This window comes from Trichoderma reesei, assembly GCF_000167675.1.
Source record: "Trichoderma reesei QM6a unplaced genomic scaffold TRIREscaffold_10, whole genome shotgun sequence".
NCBI lineage: Eukaryota > Fungi > Ascomycota > Sordariomycetes > Hypocreales > Hypocreaceae > Trichoderma > Trichoderma reesei.
The window spans coordinates 583,329-603,222 of NW_006711157.1; the positions used below are offsets into that span (position 1 = coordinate 583,329).

At 50.7% G+C, this 19,894-nt stretch overlaps 5 protein-coding genes across 5 annotated transcripts; 4 read left to right on the forward strand and 1 right to left on the reverse strand.

The window, feature by feature from the left end:
- Positions 1-612: 612 nt before the first annotated feature.
- Positions 613-2,597, forward strand: TRIREDRAFT_122067 (uncharacterized protein; the record flags this gene model as incomplete). Its single annotated transcript, XM_006965600.1, has 2 exons — positions 613-1,244; positions 1,317-2,597. Exons 1-2 carry the CDS (start codon positions 1,128-1,130, stop codon positions 2,595-2,597), a joined length of 1,398 nt encoding a protein of 465 aa, XP_006965662.1. The 5' UTR covers positions 613-1,127.
- A 2,972-nt stretch (positions 2,598-5,569) lies between these two features.
- Positions 5,570-6,424, forward strand: TRIREDRAFT_78357 (uncharacterized protein; the record flags this gene model as incomplete). The annotated part of the gene is made up of 3 exons (XM_006965601.1): positions 5,570-5,660; positions 5,758-6,003; positions 6,092-6,424. The coding sequence occupies exons 1-3, from the start codon at positions 5,634-5,636 to the stop codon at positions 6,422-6,424; spliced, it is 606 nt and encodes a 201-aa protein (XP_006965663.1). The 5' UTR covers positions 5,570-5,633.
- A 1,962-nt stretch (positions 6,425-8,386) lies between these two features.
- TRIREDRAFT_62300 (uncharacterized protein) lies at positions 8,387-9,510 on the reverse strand (the record flags this gene model as incomplete). Its single annotated transcript, XM_006965755.1, has 3 exons — positions 8,387-9,135; positions 9,202-9,355; positions 9,451-9,510. The coding sequence occupies 3 exons, from the start codon at positions 9,508-9,510 to the stop codon at positions 8,387-8,389; spliced, it is 963 nt and encodes a 320-aa protein (XP_006965817.1).
- Positions 9,511-16,501: 6,991 nt separating this feature from the next.
- Positions 16,502-17,053, forward strand: TRIREDRAFT_41663 (uncharacterized protein; the record flags this gene model as incomplete). Its single annotated transcript, XM_006965529.1, has 1 exon — positions 16,502-17,053. A coding segment is annotated over one exon (552 nt), but the record flags the coding sequence as incomplete, so codon positions are not given.
- Positions 17,054-17,989: 936 nt separating this feature from the next.
- TRIREDRAFT_107811 (uncharacterized protein) lies at positions 17,990-18,856 on the forward strand (the record flags this gene model as incomplete). The annotated part of the gene is made up of 2 exons (XM_006965602.1): positions 17,990-18,243; positions 18,307-18,856. The coding sequence occupies 2 exons, from the start codon at positions 17,990-17,992 to the stop codon at positions 18,854-18,856; spliced, it is 804 nt and encodes a 267-aa protein (XP_006965664.1).
- Positions 18,857-19,894: the final 1,038 nt, after the last annotated feature.

The following is a 19,894-nucleotide window of genomic DNA, read 5'->3' on the forward strand; positions in this document are numbered from 1 at the left end:
AGGCTCTCGAGGTTGGATCCATCCATCTACGGAATGGATCAATCATCGAATTTGCAGCCATTAATAGCACAGCGGCGGCCCGTCCAGCGGGTAACTGGCAGCCAAGCCCAGCCCAGCCCAGCCCAGCCTAGAAAGAGGGTTTCACCTGCGGGCTGAAGTAGTGGAGGGTAAAAAGTGTGTCAGCCCAGCTGATTCCACAGAGTCGGTATATCTCAGGTTGTAATAAATACCTCCCTACCTGTATTAGTAGGTATGTACCAGCTACTAAGTAATCGCGCCTGCTGTCACTGGCAAACTTCATCATTGCATTATTATCAGATTGCTTTCGTGCCACTTTTGGCCATCCCGCTTCCGCCGCCGGACAGCGTGGCTGGACAAGGCCCATCCTGCTCTGCTGCTCCCAAGCTGGGCTGTGTCCGGCGGTGGCTGGGCTTAGCCTCGTGGCTCCTCGTAAGAAAAACCAAGCTTGGGAGCAGAAAAAGCGGTTGAGCGTCACGCATGGGGCTGACGCGCACGCTTTTAGCGTCTCCCGAGGCGCCTCTCTGGGGCCTTTCGGGGCTTTGACGTTAGGTTGCCAGTTACTAGCACCAAGACGGCTTCTGCCCGCTGGAATCAGGCCAACAGCTCCAGCACGGCAGACCTGCTCCGTTCCATCGGTCTCGTCCTGCATCTTCCTCCGCGCTTCTTCTTCTCTCTCCGTCTCTTGAATCCCACCGCCTCTCCGCCCGCCTTCACCACTCATCCCCGTGCTCCGTCACTCCGGTTTGCGTCCATCGTGCGATTGATTGCTCCCGCCAGATCCCCCGCACTCGTACCACTGCACAAGCACAGACGGAGGAGACGACGCTGCCGGCCCACCCTCGCTAAACGAGCAGTAATCACGGGCTGAGCTGCTCCATCGTCGGCTTGGAATCCTCGGTCACTGCAAGAGAGACGCTGATTGGGGCGGACGAGACGACCCAATGCGGACGGCAGACTCGTGAAAAAGGGCCTTTTCTTATCGACGAACAACCTCGCTCTGTCACCGACCCAAAGCCAGCCGTCGATTTGTTCCGTCTTTTTCTCTCTGCTACTCACCAAACCATCGGACTCTGGTCCCTCCTACATGTCTCTCGCGGCCGGCGAGGATGTACCTACACAGTCGGACGGCGCCACGTGCTGATGGCAGCGCTCGCCTGGCGCAATCGGCTCGCCACGTTCACAAGCTGCAGCGGCGAGGCCTCAGCGGTAGCATCATAGGCGCTGTACGTCTACGGTTGGGCTTTATGTGAAATCTGTCGCATGGCATGCATGCTGACTTGAGTTGCTTGTTCTAGATATTATTAGGCGTCGTCATCTTCATCATTGTTCTGGTTCTCATCATCGGATACATCAAGCGAAGGAAAAACAACAAAAAAGCCAAGTACGAGCGAGCTCACGCAGACGACACCACCGAGGTAGCCTCCGCCACGCAGACCATCCGTGCAGTCAACGCCTCGACCAACTCAAGAACGGGTCGATCTACCCAGCCTCCCGCCGCGTCGTCAAATCGCAACAATGCCGCCGCCGCTGGCACCGTGGATCGCAACACCTCGGTCCGCTCCGTCATGACCCTGCCGGCCTACCGCCAGATGGCTTCGCACAACGAACAGGTTCTGGGGCGAGAGGGCGAGCGAGATGGCATCGATGTCATTGTCGACTTGCCCACAGAGGAGGAGCTGGAAGCGCTGCGCGACGAAGAGATGGAGAGCATGTATCAGATCCGGCTTGCCCGGCGGCAGATGATTGAGGAACAGCAGCAGAGGAGGGCCGCACGCGAGGAGGCTCGACGGCGAGGCGACACGGCAGCCCTGGCCGAGCTCCGGGCCCGCGCCCGCGCCGCGAGCAACAACAACAGCACCATCGAGGAGCTCCGCCGGGAAATGGAGCGGGCCAAGGAAAACAGGAACCTGTCCGTGTCGAGCGTGTCTTATGCGGACGTTGGACTGGCCCGCCACGACGGCACGCGCATCCGCGCCAACAGCACCGACAGCGAGCGCATGGGCCTGCTTTCGGACTCTGCGAGCATTGGAATGACAGAGGTGCGGCCTCACTCTCTGGCGCACAACCGCGGAATGAGCGGCAGCTCCGTCATCAGCATGGACAGCGGCTTCGCCTCGCCCGCGCTGACCCGACGGTCGGGAGACTCGCACACCAACACGCCCGGCCAACCTCCCAGCGAGGCCAGGGCGGGATCGAGCCCCGAGCTTGTCGAGGCAGATTTGGGCGAGGAAGCGATGCCGCCGCCGGGCTACGAGGACGTTTCCCTGGCCGACGATGACGACTTCCGCGACCGGTCGATGTCGCAGATACACGAGCCGCCGCCCGAGTACCCGGGGTCTCATCGATCGAATTCGCAGCGAGGGCAGACGTCGCCGTCCCTCGTGTCGGCCTCGAGCGAGGGGGATCCGGGAGAGGGTGCGCTGCGGCCGGCCGGCGGCGGCGTCGGCGTCGGCGGCATCCCTCGGCTGCCGAGTCTGAGGATCAGCGAGCTCCCTGCGATTGTGGTGGAGCCGTCAAGCGCGCAGCCGCCGGACCATGAGCACGAGGCTGAGGCTGAGGCTGAGCGAAGACTGTAAATATCGAACTTGGAAAGGTTACGGGAAGCCTTGCCTGGATTCTTTTTAAACGTTACTTTGCCTCTTTCTCTCCTTTTTCTTTCTTCTTTTTGTTTTTTGTTGATGGAAATGAGTCATGATTTGATGGATGGTTTTTTTTTCTTGTCGCTTTATAATGCTTGGAACATTCTTCTTCGAATACTTTATTTGCAAAACGAATGCGAAGCCGGGCGTCTTGCTGTTTTCTTCACTTCTGGAGACGGATCTTGTTTTTGTCTCTCTGCTTCTCTGGGTGGTGTTTTTGGCGAGTATACGAGGGGGAGTTGATTGTTGTTTTGTGGTTTTATTTTTACCAGCATAGAACAACACGGATGATTTGATTCGATACTGTGAAAAATGTATGTAGTCTGAGAGATTATAAGACGGACGGTAGGTAGGTAGGCAGTTGCAATTGTTTATAAGATCCATGTTTCACTTGGTTGCTTGCAGTTCTTTTGCATCGCAGTGTGCAATATTGATTTTCCACCTATGAGACGTTGTGGTTTCGTCATGCAGAGTGATCCTGCGGGTGAGTTGTAGGTTGGTGTAGGTAGGTAGGTAGGGTAAGTACTACCTTAGGTACTAACCTACCCTATCGTGCCGTACATGTACCCTCATCATCGTGATCCCAAGAGCTTAGAACGGGAAGTTGTCAAGTGGAGGCCATTCTGTGTCATTTACGGAGTACAAGTCCGGATCTCGCTGGGATTACATAGTTGCGAAGAACTCGCTGTTTGGCCAGATAATACTTTGCAACTGGCCACTTCGAGCCGAGTGTGTTAAGCATCCTGTCTTGACCGCCATTCTTTGTAAATCGATTTCGTTGTGTTGTTTGTTATGATTCGACTGGCCGTCGTATAAATTTAATCTTCGACATTGCGAGTTACCGTTTGTCGACCCGCCTTTTCTGCCTACCTCTACTGCACTGTCGGTCTATGGTTGCGAAATTGACCTGCTAGTGATATTACCTCTCCCAAAGCCCCCGTAGGTAGGGCTGGCTGGCTGGAGCCGTCTTTCTGGGTGGTCTTTTATGGTCCAATTTACGTGCGGGCCTCGGTGTGTAGATGTGTCGTCTGCGCCTGCTGTGGCTTTCCACTGCATTTCTGTCGAATCCCTGCGTTCGCTGCTGCAGACAGAAAAGAAGAGGGATATATATAGTAGTCGGGGAATAGGAGGATGGGTCAAGACCGTTGCGCGTCCGGAGTATCGAGGCCCTTTCTCCAAAAGGCTTCAGGTTCCCTTGTTGCGAATTCTCAATTGCTTGGTACTGAAAAATGCGCCCTCCATTCCATGAATCTGTCGACCTGGCATCGGCAGATAACATAATGTTGTAACAACAGCTAGTACTTAAGTCTGCCAATACCCTTCCTCTTCTCCCCTGGGCGCAAATTCTCTGTCGAGCGTATCCCGAGAACTGCTGCTGCTACTGCTGCTGCGGCGGCGCTCTCCCATCTCATTTCTCACTTGCGTAATGCAGGTCAGCACGCACCAAAAGTGGCGCCTTGCTCGACAGCCGGGCGACGCAACCGAGCCGGTTCGAGCGGGAGAGGAAAAAAAAAAAAAAGGAAATTAACTGGGAAATGCAACGCTGGGTGAGTCGTTTATAGCAAGACAGCTGTACACGGCTTTTTCAATGGGCGATCTATCGCTGAGAGCAGACGGAGGCGGGTGATGAGCTTGGTCGACGCAATTGGTTCTCCCCTGACGACAGCGACATCAATTGACAGCGCATTGTCCAGTCCAGAGGGATGGTCATGAACCGCTACACGGTCGGTTGCTGCTTGAGAATCATCGTCGAATACCTTCTTAACTTCAATTGGTGCTCGGCCGTCAAGGTATTACCTGAGCTTGTCGCGTCCCGCCGATGGCTTGATGCTGCAAGGGGGGAAGCTGTTCTTGTTCGGTCTGTCATGTTGGCGATGCCCCACCACCTTGATAGTCGGGACGGACTTGAACTGGGTTGCGATCACGATCTCGCCTCTGACGATGTCAATGCCAATGCCGATGATACCGTAATACTTCAAGGAAGCCGCCCCCACGGTCCCCAGGGGCATGATTTGTCTTTTTCAATTTGATAAATCACCAAATAGCGAGAGAAAAGGCAATGCGGCAATCGTGGAAAAGAAAGGCATCATCGAATCGACGACTTATCTAAGCTTTAGCTAAGCTCTGGGCGGACCACCTTCTGCCCCACCAGCCACGGGCTCCACATGCGGGGTGCGGCAGCAGTTTGTCAGGCTCAAGTAATGCTGATACTACTTCACAGGTGTACTACTAATGTCACAGCCAAGCTGGATGGTTTGGAGGCAAGGTACTTATGATCGATACGCGGAGAGAGACCAGGTGAAGAAACGGCAGGCGAGCTGTTGCTGACACGATGATGACTTGCAATCTGTCCGGCATTGGAATCCGGCCTCTTTCTGGCGTCTCGCCGGACGAGATCTTGTGTCTGAATCGTGGGTTGGACGTTGAAGCCCCCCATCCCCCTTGATTACCAATTGCGGCCAGCCAGGCACATTCCTCCAGACGTCAACGTCCGTATCTGAAGCTACTGCAGTACTGGGACGAGAAGGACTACTACTACTAGCAGTTTCTGCTAAAAGACGTGCGCCATCACCGATACGAAAGGGAAAAAAGAGGGGGCCCACGCAACCCGGCATAGGCAGTACCCCGAGATGGCCATGATCTCATCGCCTGATTCCCAGCCATGGCCAAAGTACAGCACATGTCACCCGCGCGGCAACTCTCTAATTCTAATCCCACGGGAGAATGCAGCCGAAACTTTACGAGTCGACACTAACACCGATTCGATCCTCCTTCTGTTTCCCTCTTGGGAGGGGATCCAGTTGAGCCGCTCCTCAGCTATAAGAGCTCGGGGGTCCTTCCCCCTCCTCCCCCTTCGGACCTCAGAAAGCTTCACCACATCCCAGAGCTTTACAGCCAAACAAAGCAACCTTCTTTTCTTCTTTCCATTCTGTTTTCTAAGATACCCCCCCACACACCAAAATAACCATCACAATGGCTCCCAAGATTGCCATCGTCTACGTAAGCTCATCTCCTCGCACTACCAAGAACACTTTGCTCCCCCCCCCCCCCCCCCCCTTTGTTCGGACCTCGCTGACGCTCAATGCCCCTCCCACAGTACTCCATGTACGGCCACATCCGGCAGCTCGCCGAGGCTGAGAAGAAGGGCGCCGAGGCCGCCGGCGCCCAGGTCGACATCTACCAGATCCCCGAGACCCTCCCCGACGACGTCCTGGGCAAGATGCACGCCCCCGCCAAGCCCACCGACGTCCCCGTCCTCGAGGACCCCGCCACCCTCACCCAGTACGACGGCTTCCTGTTTGGCATTCCCACTCGTTATGGAAACTTTCCCGCCCAGTGGAAGGTACGTTGGCAAACAGCCCCTTACATATCTCACATACCTACCTATACATATCGCAGAAGTGACTGACAAGCTTCTCTCCTGGGCACAGGCCTTCTGGGACAAGACCGGCGGCATCTGGGCCTCGGGCGGCTACTGGGGCAAGAAGGCCGGCCTCTTCATCTCCACCGGCACCCCCGGCGGCGGCCAGGAGTCCACCGCCATCGCCGCCCTGTCCACCCTGGCGCACCACGGCATCATCTACGTGCCCCTCGGCTACGCAAAGACCTTCCCCGACATCACCAACCTCGAAGAGGTCCACGGCGGCTCCCCCTGGGGCGCCGGCACCTACGCCGGCCCCACCGGCGCCCGCCAGCCCACCGCCCTCGAGCTCAAGATCGCCACCGCCCAGGGCGAGGCCTTTGCCCAGGCCCTCTCCGGCTGACTACATGGCAGCGACAACACCAACAACACCACCGCGTCCACCAGCACCGAGAAGCCTGCTCCGTCAACGGCTGCCCCGACTAATGGATCCGCGCCGCCTGCTGCAGCACCCAAGGAGCCTGTGCGGGAGCACAAGGACGGCAAGGACCACTTTTGCGGTCTTCCTGTCAAGTGCTCCCTCATGTGAAGGAGAGATGTCCAAGAAAAATAATTGCCAAAATCTATATATATTCCCCGCACATTCTTTGCTTTAATATCGAACAAATACCAAGTCTCTAGATGCAATAGAATTGCAGTACCTTTATAATTACAATAACAGGCTTGTATCAACTTGGGATAGCATCCTTCACATGTCTCCCTTCTTGCGCAGTGCACAGATTTCCGCCATACAGTCAATAGAAAGTATCTCATGACTGATCTTCTTTTCACTCCGTCCAATCATCAAGTCATCAATCAGTTGAAACATATAAGTCATCGTCGTCTCCTTCGACGACCGCCTGCCCGCAGGGTCCCCGCCAAATGTGTCCCAGTAACTCGTCTGCAGATCCTCAATCACATACAAGCCACCCGGTTTGACGGCTTTCCAGAGATACTCGAGCGATGTGATTTGCTGGGTCATCGTGTGCCCTCCGTCGTCGATAATGACATCGAACAAGCCGCCTGTCGTGGCTTCGGCAGTGAACTTGGTGAGGAAGACGGGGTCTGCTTGATCGCCGATGAAAACACGTGCGTTGGCGGTTTTGTCCTGGTACTTTTGGGCGCATTGCGCATCGTACTCGATGAAGTAGAGGTCGACGAATGGCAGATATTCGAGCCAAGTGTAGTACGACGCCCCGGGGCCATAATCCTGCGAGCTGTGTTAGTATGACTGTCCGCTCTGTGCTGCTCGATGTATTTGGGGAGAGTTGCTTGCTTACCATGTTGCAGCCGAGTCCAATTTCCAGGACCTTGATCTCTTCCTCCCGAATACCCGAGAGATACTTGTCGTACATGAACTGGTATTTGTGGGTGGTGACCTTGTCCGTGCCGTATTTCTGGGCAGTTTGTTCAAAGCTGAGGCGGCTGTTGGTGGATTGGATGATGGGACTGCTTCCGGGAATGCTGTCAGCTGCACGAACCTCGACCGAAAACTCTACAGTCACGCTGCAAGGACACGAACAGATGAGGTCCGAGTTTCTCTTGGATCGCTTCTGCTGTTGCGCTTCCCCATTGGTGGCAAGCAGCGTAAACGAACAAGCCGGCGGCTATGGCAAAGACGAGATACAAGTTCCGAGTGCCGGACATTGTGACGTCGTTCTGCGAGGACCTTCAGAAGCTGAGCATGAGGGTCGAGATTTGGACTTTGACGAGATCAACCTTGTTGAAGGAGAGTCGTCAGACCTGCTGGGGCATCCAGACAGCTTGGCCCTCAAGCAAGGAGAGTTCTGCCCCAGCCATCGTTGAGAAGGCGGTTTCGACACAGCTTCTTTCCCATCCTATCCATCTCGCCCTCCAGGTTATGAACAAAGGTGCCTCACAAGAGGAAAGAGGGACTGACGCGAAGGAACTAAGGTAAGTTAGTCTAGGTACCTACCTACCTGCTCCAAGACTTCACCGACACGCAGGATCACTCCTGCCGTGCCTCCCTGCAAACTTCGAGTCGGCAGGTGCAGCCCACGGCCATCCCATGCCGATCTCATTTCTCCAACCTCCCGAATCACCCCATTATAAGACCATACTGTCATATTACAGTATCTGCAATGCTCGAGTCCCTGGACATTACGTATTCGTATAGGTCATTCATCATATTCACGGCACCTGCCGCTGTGTCTAATGCTTGGCTCGGGCATCCTGATACCACCCAAGGTAAAAGGTAAGGTAAGATATCGTTCTAGGTTCATCAACTACATACAACTGTCGCACAGTGATAACCAATAATCTTCTTCCATCTCTTTCGCCACCCCGCACAACCTCCTCATCCCCTTCACCTCTTGTTCCCCCTTTTCTTGAACAGGTCTGTCTCGGAGCCAAAAAAGGGATTCGGCTGGAATGGCGTGAGGACCTGCGGATCGGATTGCAGCTCGCCGTCGTACACCCGCGGGCGGTCGTCTCCAACCGGCGGTGCTACCTTGATCTCTCCGCGATAGATCTCAATCACGGACACGACGGGCAGGGCGAGCAGCAGCATCGAGAGGAGCTGGCCAAAGCTCCAGTCCTTCTCCCCTTCGTCGCTCAGCTCTACCGACGGATGCCCAAACGCCTGGGACAGCAGGATGATGCGGGCCGCAGCCCCAATGGCAACGGCCGCCATGAGGACCCATCCCACGATTTGCACCGTCTTGTAGAACCTCTGGTTCCGGCTGTGCAGGTACCATGTGGCGAGGACGAAGATGATTCCATTTCCCGCCATTGCCGCAATGGTGCCAACATACGACAAGCCTGCATTGGACGGAGCCTTTTCTCCGTCAATGTGCCAGACACATGCAACGGGCAGCGTCGATTTGTCGAGTCCCTTAGACACGGTCTGGAGGACAAAGACCCCGGAGACTGTCGACAACGCCAGATTGACGAACATGAGCACTTGTCTCATCCATCTCAGCACCCAGTCCCGGCGATAGTCTCGGACCAGGGCCAGAAGCGTTGCATTGTGCGTTGCCATGGATAGGAGGGACAGCATCCAGATTAGGAAGAAGTGATACGGGACCAGGGAGTTCATCTTGGCTAGACCAACGCCTGCGAAGCCTTTCCTTTAGCGTCGTGCTACCAGGAGATATCCGGGGGTTCGTGCGTGCAGCTTACTTTGGATGCCGATCCCTTGCATGATCTGTGAGTCGCTGTACCCATTGAGCAACTTTCGCCGCGTTATGGACTCCCTGCCTCGGAAGTCTGCAAGAATCACACTCGCAGATAGGACGATGGCCAGTCCGGCCGTGATCATGAAAGAAAGGAGAATCTGTTGGATAACATTGGTTAATAGGGTCAAGAGCAATAAAGGGAGCCTGGCCTTGCCCCCTGCGGGTCTCCTCTTGCGAGAGCCTGTCAACGTACGCCTTGCCCTGCGACACCCGAATCGCTAGGGGTCGACTCGGGTGCGGACGTGCAGTTCATTGTCCCCATGGTGGAAGATGATGGTGATTATGCTGCGTCGAAGAATGAGTCCATGAAAATGGGGCAAATTGCGAACAAGCATCAAATCTCAAGAGAACCCGCCAGCGCCTCTTCTACTTTTAAAAGCAAATTTACCTATGACGCCTTGGCAAACGGTGGGGAGCTATTTTTACCAAGTCTGTCTACCATGACATCTACAGACAACACCGATGATGCATCATTTGGGCGGCTCGCCTTGAAACGCGGACAACCTGTTTGGGTTGCGAGAGCCGCCCACCTTTGACTGGCCCTGGTTGCTTGCCTCTGCCACAAGTGGCTCGTGGCTCGGCCTTCTGGGCGACAAGGCTGCAACCAAGTCAGCCAGCCATACCTCGATTGTTCGAGTACGTACGATATTACAATGCGTAGGGCAGGATTCACGACGACCAGGGTCTGCTCTCGCTCTACCAATCCCAAGGGGAGAAGGGCTTGGACGATGATCATCACTAGCCACCTCGACCCGGGAGGTGTGCACTGTCCCACTACTACCCTTACCGCCACCATAAAACCCCGGCAGTTGGGCAGGCCAGACTCCACCGAGCGTTGGAAAAGAGGCACGTCTTGCAACCCTGCATCTCAGACACCCTGTCTGTCCACCTCACTCGGCATCCGTCATATTCGCGTTTGCCTGTTTTTCAGGTTGAGGCCCGCTTGGGGGGCTCCCTACAGACATGTACGAGTACTACCTACTCGCATGTACGGATGTGTGTAGTTGCATGCAGGGTATTATCATGGAATTCCGCCAACACCGACGCTGAGGAGTCGTATTACACATCATCGACGGCAATCACATGAGGGGAACCCTCATCATTCCTCTGCCGTGTCAGCCTACCACCACGCGGCCTGCTTGTCTAGCTCCTCCATTTCGAAATGAATTGTGACTGTTGGGAGCCGGGAATGGAAAGAGAGGGCGGCGTGCTCTGCTGCTGCTAGCATGGAGTACGAAGCAGTACTACCTTGATATGCATGTCTTTCATTGCTGTCGCACCACATTGACCCTTGATGAAATTGGATATTGAGATTCCTCCAGCGATGCATACAATTGCCATCGTCCTCGGCAAGTATGCAATCTGGGCGTCCTTGGATGTTTTGTTTCAAAAGGGGAAAGGAAGGGAAAAAGAAGTTCGCGAACTGTGGCTGAGTCTTTATTTCCCTTGGCGTCCCCCCCGGTCGACTCTCTGAACCCTCTTGTGAACTTCAAACCCCCAGCTGTCAAGCTCCCAAACACGCATAGACACATTTCCAACACGCACAGACAACTAAACTATATTAAGCCTAGGTCCCTTTAGCGCCAATTCTCGCTATATCAGTACCTTTAGCCTATCCTTGCGAGTTTTATAAAAGTACTGCAGATATAATTAATAATGCAGCGCGCTGCATAGTTGCAATAGTGTTTTTTTTACATCAGGGCGTTTAATTAAAGCTATCTATAACGGCGGCTGCGGCAGCAGCTATAGCAACCCTAGGCTAAATTAACTTACTAAAGGATGCAGCTAAGGCATTAGAATTACTAAAGGTACTACTCTTATAAAATTATATATATTAATACCTCTATAATTTCTAGAAAATTACTGTAATCCTAGCTGTATTTAATAGCTTCCAGGCGCCTATACTAATAGCAGCAGCATTAATAGCTGCAATAACTAAGGCATCAGTAGTTATAAGGGCAGCGGTAGCGGCTGCAATGCTTAATAAATTAGCTGTTATAATAAAGGCATTATTAACTAGAAGGATAATATTATAATATCTTTAGGCTGTGTTTTTTAGCGCTTTTAGCTGCGTTAAGCATCTTCTGTTATCTTTAGCTATGTCTTTAGCAATAGGGTTAAAGCCGGCCGTTTTCTTATCTTTGCCTTTGCCTTAAATGTAGTAGAGGTACTATGCTATGCCTCTTTATTCTTATATACCTCCTAATCTAACTTTATTTACCCTAATTTTATATATACAAAAGGCTAGTTATATACTCTTTAACAGGAAGGTATAACAGCTAGATTAGGCTTGCAGATTATATTAAGGAAGGCTTATTAATTAGCCTGTTAAAGCTGAGATTAGTCTTATAATATGCGTTTTTTAGTGTTAACGCTGCTTTTAAGCGCATAACTTACTATAATAGCTTAAAAATGCTAATAATAGTTAAGATTATTTAGTTAAAGAGACTTGCCGCTTTATAATAGCATTTAAATTTAGTAGCAGTAAGGGAGCCCCTACTGCTTTATAAAAGTCTCTAAACACTTCTTTAACTTAGTTTTCCCTTATAGATTGTCTTTTACTAATAATAATTACTTACTAATCTGCTATATTACCTTCTAGCCTATTTTATACACTATATTATTAAAAATCAGTTTATTAAGCCACTGGACTTAGCAGGCGCTAATTTCCTTTTAAAATCTAAGGCTATAATCCTTTTAGCGCTGCTTTAATATATTCCAGATTACTATATAAAGCTTAAAAAGGTTAGTAAATTAATTTCTTAAATATACCTTAAGTTATATATATAAGCTTTTAGTGTAAGATATTACTATAAGGCTATAATTTCTAAGATCCTTAATAGCATATTAAGCAAATTAAAGTTATTTAGGGATATAAGTTTAGTTAAGGTAGCTAATAATCTCTAAATATAAATAAATTAGCGCAAATCCTTAATAAAAAGAGGTATCTTTAAATATATATTACTAGGCAGAGAACTCTTTTTATAACTTAGCCTATAGCTAGTTAAATGCCTCTTTTATATTTATGTAAGAGATATTACGCTAAGCTTAGCAGATGCTATTAGGAGTATACTCTTACTAAGTTTTAGCAGGCAAGATCTCTTTTAAAAATAAAGGATCCTCTGCTTAGTGTATCTAGGCAGTAAATTCTATTACATTATTAACAGCTTTATAAGCAGCGCGCTATAAATTTAAGTTATTAACTTTATCACTATCTTAGGGAATCTCCTTAAGGGCTAGGCCTGCTACTAAGCGCGCCTTATCTTCCTTTACTTAGCCTATAATCTTACTACTAGTAAAACTTCTTATCTAGTTCTTTTTTATATAAAGAATAACATTCTTTATAATATGCTATATATAAAGTTGCTGCTAAGAGAGATAAAAGATATTATTAAGGGCTTTCTTTAAAGCTATATTAAAGTTAGTAATAATAATATAGGGATCTAGAATAGAGGCTTTTTTAGCTGCGTTTTTTAAGTATGTGAGCATTTAAGTGTAGCTCTCTGTATCCTCCTTTATATATAACCTAAAGCCAGCACTAAAGTTCATATATAGCGCTGTTATGCCTATAATTTAAAACAGCAGTATATTAAATCTGTTTACCTTATAGGTGTTATTAAGAGAAAGCCACTTAAGGTTTTATTCCTAGTCCTATATATTATTTTTATAAGTCTAAAAAAGGCAGTCTAGCTAATTATTTTTATTATAATAAATATTATAGTAGAAGATATAATTATTATTTTATAAAAGGCTTAGGAAGGCTTGCGTTAATAAAAATAGACTGTACTTTATATAGTAAAGCTTTTTTTAAAGAAACTATATGTTATCCCCTGTAATCTTAACTAAAGGATAATTACAGCTAATTTAGGTAGTAATGCTTTTTACTATAGATCTAGAATAATGCAATTACGTTTTAATAAGCTCCTGTAAGTAATTAAGGCTAAATTCGCATTATAACTCTTAATAAAGAACTGAAAATGCAGCTTTATCTTTAATTAGCATATAATTATAGTGTGTTTCCTTAGTAATTATAATATAAGAAGAGATTTAGCTGCAATAGTTAATTAAAGCAGAGAAAGGGCATCCTATTTTATAGGTTAAAGTTTAGTATTTTCTCTTATTCCTTACTTACTGCTAATAGGCGCTGCTATATTAGTATTTAAAATATGCGCTTATAATAATTAACTTTTGCATTAATAAATTTTTTTTAACTATAATAAAGCCTTCTAACGCCTAGGCGCGCTTTAACATGCTAGAAGCGTCTTTAAATATAGGAAAAATGCAATCCTTAAGGGCTTTTATAATAATAAAGATTTAGGAGATAAAAATAAGATGCAGATAGTGTAATAATAATGTTATTATAGGGTTGTTATATAATATTATTCCTTAGTGTTATATTAGGCCATTTTTAATAAAGATACTAAATATTAGCTTGCTTTATATTATATAATGTATTTTTATATCTGCAGTACCTTTATAAAACTCGCAAGGATAGGCTAAAGGTACTAATATAGCGAGAATTAGCGCTAAAGGGACCTAGGCTTAATATAGTTTAGTTGTCCATGCATGTTAGAAATATGTCCGTGCGTGTTTAGGAGCTCCTAGCTGTCGGGACAGACTTGCGGCCGACCTTTGACAAACTCCACTTATATGGCTCTACGGAGACAATTAACCAATCGAAATCGCCTGCTGAGAAGCTGTAATCACAGGGATTATGACTTGGTACTAAAAAAGAAAAAAAGTGGAACAAAATCTCAGGAAAACAGTTGAAGCTCTTTATGATAGAAGCATGGGATGCTGGGGAGGACTTCGTACGGCGTACCGTGGCCACCACTTCAACCTCACGACCCGAGCCAACACAATACCACTAGGCTCATATCGCCCTGAGACACCTGAGACATCACATCGCAACGCTCCGTTACCGGTTGACTGGATCAATCATATCGAGTCCTCAGAGCCCAGGACATGGCAGCTGTGCGATATGAACGAATGCCGTGCAACGCTGCCCATTCCCGATTCGACTCTCGCCTCTCAGCCGAGACCATTGGGGGAGATCTCTAGCGCTAGTCGCCCGTAATAACGATCGCCGTGCGAGATGCCCTGTCTGTCAGGTTGTTCTTGTTCAAGGGATGAGGTCCCGTCCCCTATCTTCATCGAGGCAAGCTTAGCGCCGAAGCTCGCACGCGTGATCCACGTGCGGCACAAACGTGAGCCGCCCAGTCTCGAGGCCCGGCTCTTTGGATCGGTCAGAAATGCTTGTCGCCAGCGGACATGTCGGGCGATAGCCACTGTCGAGAGGCGGACGGCCGACGCCGTCAGGGCAGCGGTGCCCCCTGGTCACCGCGCTGGCCGCGATGGGACAGGGGGAGCAGTGCTGGCATCGCCGCTGCAAGCACGAGAAACTGGAGCCGCCCCCCCCTTTGAGACCTGGAGAACTGCCGGTGGATCGTGGATGCACTTATGCGTGCAAAATCGCTACCGCCGCGAAACAGTGGCGGAAACCAACGACGGCGCCGAACGCGTGAGTGGACATCTGGCGACCTGGCCCGTGTACGTTTACGCTTTGCTCCTGTGCCTCAGGTACAAGCACGCACGACGCAGCTTCGAGAGTCAGTGCGCCTCAATTTGTGAGGCTTCCAAGACACTATACAGCTCGTGCGTAGCAGCAGCATTGGAGCAGTGCTGTTTCTGGCGCTCCAGTTCCCCATGTGCCGGCCGTTACGAGGATACGAGGATCACTCACGAGCATACTATACCCAGTACCCAGCAGCACACGCCCTGGCTCATACATACTAGCATGTTCTCCATGCGGCTCACCCGGCAGGACGGTTCGCCGTTGGGCCCTCTGAGACTCCAATCATGCACACATGACCCGAAGTGCTTGACAGTCAATGGCCGGGGAACTGGTCCGGCGAGCGGTGCACCGGAATCGAGTTGCATTTCATGGTCCACGCCCTCCCCAAATAGTAATGACCTACTCTCACAAGTTCTGGGCTGGTGGATAGCCAAGAGATGAGATGGAAATGTCTGGGATTTGGGCCATGCCACTGCGGGAACAGCAGTGCTAGCAATACTAGTATCATCTCCATGCCTGAACCCCCACACACATAAGGTGATGCTATATCGCCCCCCCTTGCCTTCATCTGCTAACTTTGTCAGTGCCGCGAGCTACCGTAAGGTATCCATGCAGATATGGCCCAGCTACGGGATCTGTCAGTCGGCGATTGTCTGATTATCCTGCCGTCAACGGGCTAGCTAAACCATGCTGCCGGTCCCATGTTCGAGGGATTCGTCGGGGAGGGGCCTGTGAGTCCTGCCCTGCTGGCTGAGAATCTCGCTCGGCCGTAGACCGTGACCAGGAGAGAGAGAGAGAGAACCATTACGGGGTGTTTTGGTGTTGTGTTCCCTTTGGTGGAGCGCTTTCCATGTGCGCTGCCTTTGTTTCCACTGCCATGCTTTCCTCGAAATGGCCCACCGCCCATGTCCGAGGCGAGTCTGTCTCAGCTGTACGGAGCAGATGAAACCCAACCAACGACGGGCTTGTGAGGAGATGGCACCGCGATCCCAACGTGTGAGCATGCTCGGAAGACTGCTTGGGTGCATCTGAGCCCGCCCCCGTCCTTACTCGTACATACATCCACTCAGCCCCCCTTCTCCCTGTTCATGCCACCTTTGCGGCGACGCTTTCCCCCCCCCCCCCCCCCCCCCCCCCCCCGTGTTCGAGTGGCTCGTTATTAGGTTTGATCCAGGATAATCTGCCAGAAGTAGCACTTGGTCGTCCCGGGGTTACAGGCTTATATTTCTCTGCATGCCTTGTCTTGCATGATAATATCGAGATCAATCTCGTCGACCAATCTCTCTAGCCCGCCATGATCGTCCTTCCAAGGCCAACCATGGCTCCAAATCTGGGAAGCCCTAGTGCTCACAACACAGCCATGGACTCTTCCACTTCTCGATTCGCCCACCACTATCATCCTTACAACAACCCCCAACGACCATACCAACACCCGCCTCTACATCTTCATCAACGTCAACCTCACAGTCACCACCGTCATCACAGTCTCTCCCAGATGGACCATCAACATCGGTACCAGCACGGCCACCTGTCTCCACAAGATCACCAGCCCCAGAGGCCGAATCAGGTGCTCCAGCAACAGCCACAACACCACCACCATCACCAGCATCAGCAACTGTATCGTTCCCCGCAGCTACCTCACCCCTCTCATCATCGCCATCACTCGCGAACCATGCCGTCCCTGATCGAACGCCTACCGCAAGAGCTCCAGAGGCTCGTCTTCTCTCACCTCGACTACCAAACACTCATCCACCTGTCCACCATGAACCGATACTTCCATCAGACCATCGATCCCCGGGCGATGGCGGATCCCGCAGACAAGGCCCAGTTCGTCATGAGGGCCGCCAAAGACTTTCCGCAGCACCGCCCCAGCGAAAAGGGGCACGACTACAAGCCGGGCAACTTTGAGTGCTACGTCTGCTTCCGCGTGCGATCGCCCGAGCACTTTGACATGCTGCAGCCCCTGTCCGTCTACGTCGACGTCCATGGGCACATTGTCCGTGATCGAGAGCCGGACCCGCGGTCGGATCGACTCGTCATGCTTCGGAGGTTCTGCATCTCGTGCGGCGTGGACACGGGGATTCACGCCCCCTTCGACTGCCTTACTACAAGGACGGGGCGGGACCTCTGGGTTTGCAGATGCAGGAAGGTGTGGTCTAAGCCGGGCTGCCTGCGGTGTCCTGACTGTCAGGGAGACTGTCCGCTTCGCCCGAGGAGGAAGCTTGGCGTTGATCGTGCGTGATTGCACTCTGTTAGGTTGGCCTTTAGGTGTGATCTGAGATGACTTTGCTTAGGAATATGTTCAGCGTATTGTTAGGGTCACTGCTGCTCATTGGGGTGGGCAGATACCTTGGAACAAACCTTTGGTGCTGGATGTAATGGCAAAGAGGTGGATGGTCTCCTCGATGAGAATGTTTACGGCCTTGTGGAATGGGACTCTGAGGGTAGCGTCGTTACACACGGGAATGAGCACAAGGAGAAAGCATGCATGGATGGCGTCAAATGGAACTTGGGCATTGGCTTGCGGTTGTTTACAAGGCATCATGGGTTACCTTATACACGGAGAGTTATTCTTTACTCAAAATTTGTTAATCGATATGCAGTCCTGTAGTTGCTCGTGTGCCACGGCATGATCTTTGAATGTGGTGAATGCTTGTTTTGGTGATACTGGCTTTGGAGATAAGGAGCGGTGTGATGACAGCTTGTTCCCGTTGAATGGAGCAGCTCTGTCTGTGATGATAGTGAGGTGCCTTGATTGCCACTACAATGCATGCAATATAGCTTCACCGTTGTACTCTTTAGGCGTGACGGGTTATCTGACGAGGGTTTGAGATCTTGCAGCTATCTTCGCAGTCTCGTGACCTGAATCAATGCAAACGGGCACTTTGCACGTATTAAAGCAGCAACATGCTTCTTCACTTCTTCACTTCTTCACAGATTCACTTCTTGGCTCTGCTCAGCCACAAATGCACTTAACCTTTGCTATTAATTTTGACTTTGCTCTTTGCTTCCTTTGCTAACAGGCCCTCAATATCGATATTCGTGTGCTCGCTTTCCCCGTTCACAACAGGCTCACTTTACTCAACCCAGCGGCACAAAACTGGAGATTCCCAGATTCACATTCGCCTTATTCTTCTGATCACTTTTTGTTCTTAAGATGGCTTATTCCGTGACAGTTGCCGCGTTGTTACACCCCTGGTCAGGAAGGCTAGAGCTTGTCTGCAGTCTACCGTTCTATAGAGAAAATGCGACCAGCTCCGCTACCACCACACCCAAAACCGACATCTATCCGATCCCTATACAGACACACGAGAGGAGGCAGAAGCGGTTATCGACTGAGCTTCCATGGTTATTCAGCGTCACGAGAGATGAGGCTGCAGAGGAGATTACGGAGGAAGAGGACACCATCAGGTTGATTCCTACTGTTTCTCTCTCTCTCTCTTGTTGGGAAAGTGGCTGATGAGATTTGAGCAGCACGATAGAGACGCGGAGTGAGGCGCCGAGCTCGGAAGAAACAACATGTGAAGACCGCGAAAAAATGAGCGAGACGCTCGAGACAACCGCGACCGGCGTCGAGTTACTGCAAGAAGAGACATTGTTAGGTGCACTCGTCGACTTGACTATATCCGAGACTTCCAAGGCGGAGGAGAAGCCCAAGAAAGAAGGAGAGCCAGAAACACGGTTTATGCTTCCCCTCACCCGCAAGCTGTCGCCCAGCCCTGAATATCGGAACGAGTACTTTCAGGTTGCAAAGTCTCGCGTTGCCGGCTGGGGAGCGTTTGCCACGCGAGATCTCAGACAAGGAGACGTGATCCTGAGAGAGATTCCACTCTTTGTGGCAGAGAGCCACAACATTATACGAGAGTTTTACAAGCTCAGCGTGCAGGACAGAGAAGTTGCGCTGAGCCTCCACGCGCACGAGCTCATCAAGGGGGATACTCCCAAGATTACCGCGATCTGGCACACCAACTGGCAAGTCTCAACTTGCCGTCACCTCCATCGCAACAACTCACTTTCCACCTAACACGACACAGCTAACCATTACATGAGAGGTTTTGAAATGCAGTTTCGCCGTCGGACATTATGTGGCAGGGCTGTTTCCCATTGCGGCTCGCTTCAACCACGCGTGCTTCCCGGTGAATAATGTGGAATACCGGGTCGATGAGGGGACGCGTGCGCTGGAGATGGTGGTGAGGAGGGATGTCGCTGCTGGACGCGAACTCAAGATTTCTTATGGGAAAAATTTGAGTCCAGAGCTCTTGTATTCGTGCTATGGGTTTCGGTGCGGGTGTGGGGGGTGCGAGGGGCTGAGCGAGAGGGATGTTGAGCTTTTTGAGGATATGCAGTGGTATAGTTAGGGGTTTGAGGGTAAAGATGATGAGTTGGGATGGGGATTGGAGAGTGATGTTTGAGTATATGGGAGGTGGATTGCGGTATGGAGCGTTTCTTTGAGCGTTGAGGACGTCTATCGTCTATGGTGTATATTTCGGACAGACGAAGACATTTGCTACCACTTTGGGTCCAAGGGCCATCTACTGGACTCTTGATCTTGGATCCCTCTTTGTTTATGTTTTTCCATTCGAAAAGAAGCAAGCAACCTCAACGTCGCTTCCCGTGTGTCTCATTCAATGTTCTAAGAAAGTTGCGAGGCCGGGCACAGAGTTCTGTCAGGTAGCACTCCAAAGTAAAGCATCATCTTCGAAACTACTCTAGGGCCTTTCATATACAGGTCATAAACAGGTAAAGGCAGCGAGAGATTCTAGACTATAAGGTCAACATCTTCATATACAAATACTTTGGCTTGTTATCGTATACTACTACCTAGGTAGTCGTATTTTGACCTCATTATCAGTGAGGCCATACCCAAGAATAAGTACCTACTTACCTGCAGATGCAAGCGGCGCTCAGCCCAAGTAACAAGACGCCTGTCGTGTTTCAAATGCGCTTTATGAGTCTGCCTCGGCGGCTACAGCTCTTGGCTGGGGAGACCGCATTTCTGCGAGTTGCATACCTAGCAAGGCGCTGATGCATGTCGCACAACCAACAGCAGGTCACATCGTCC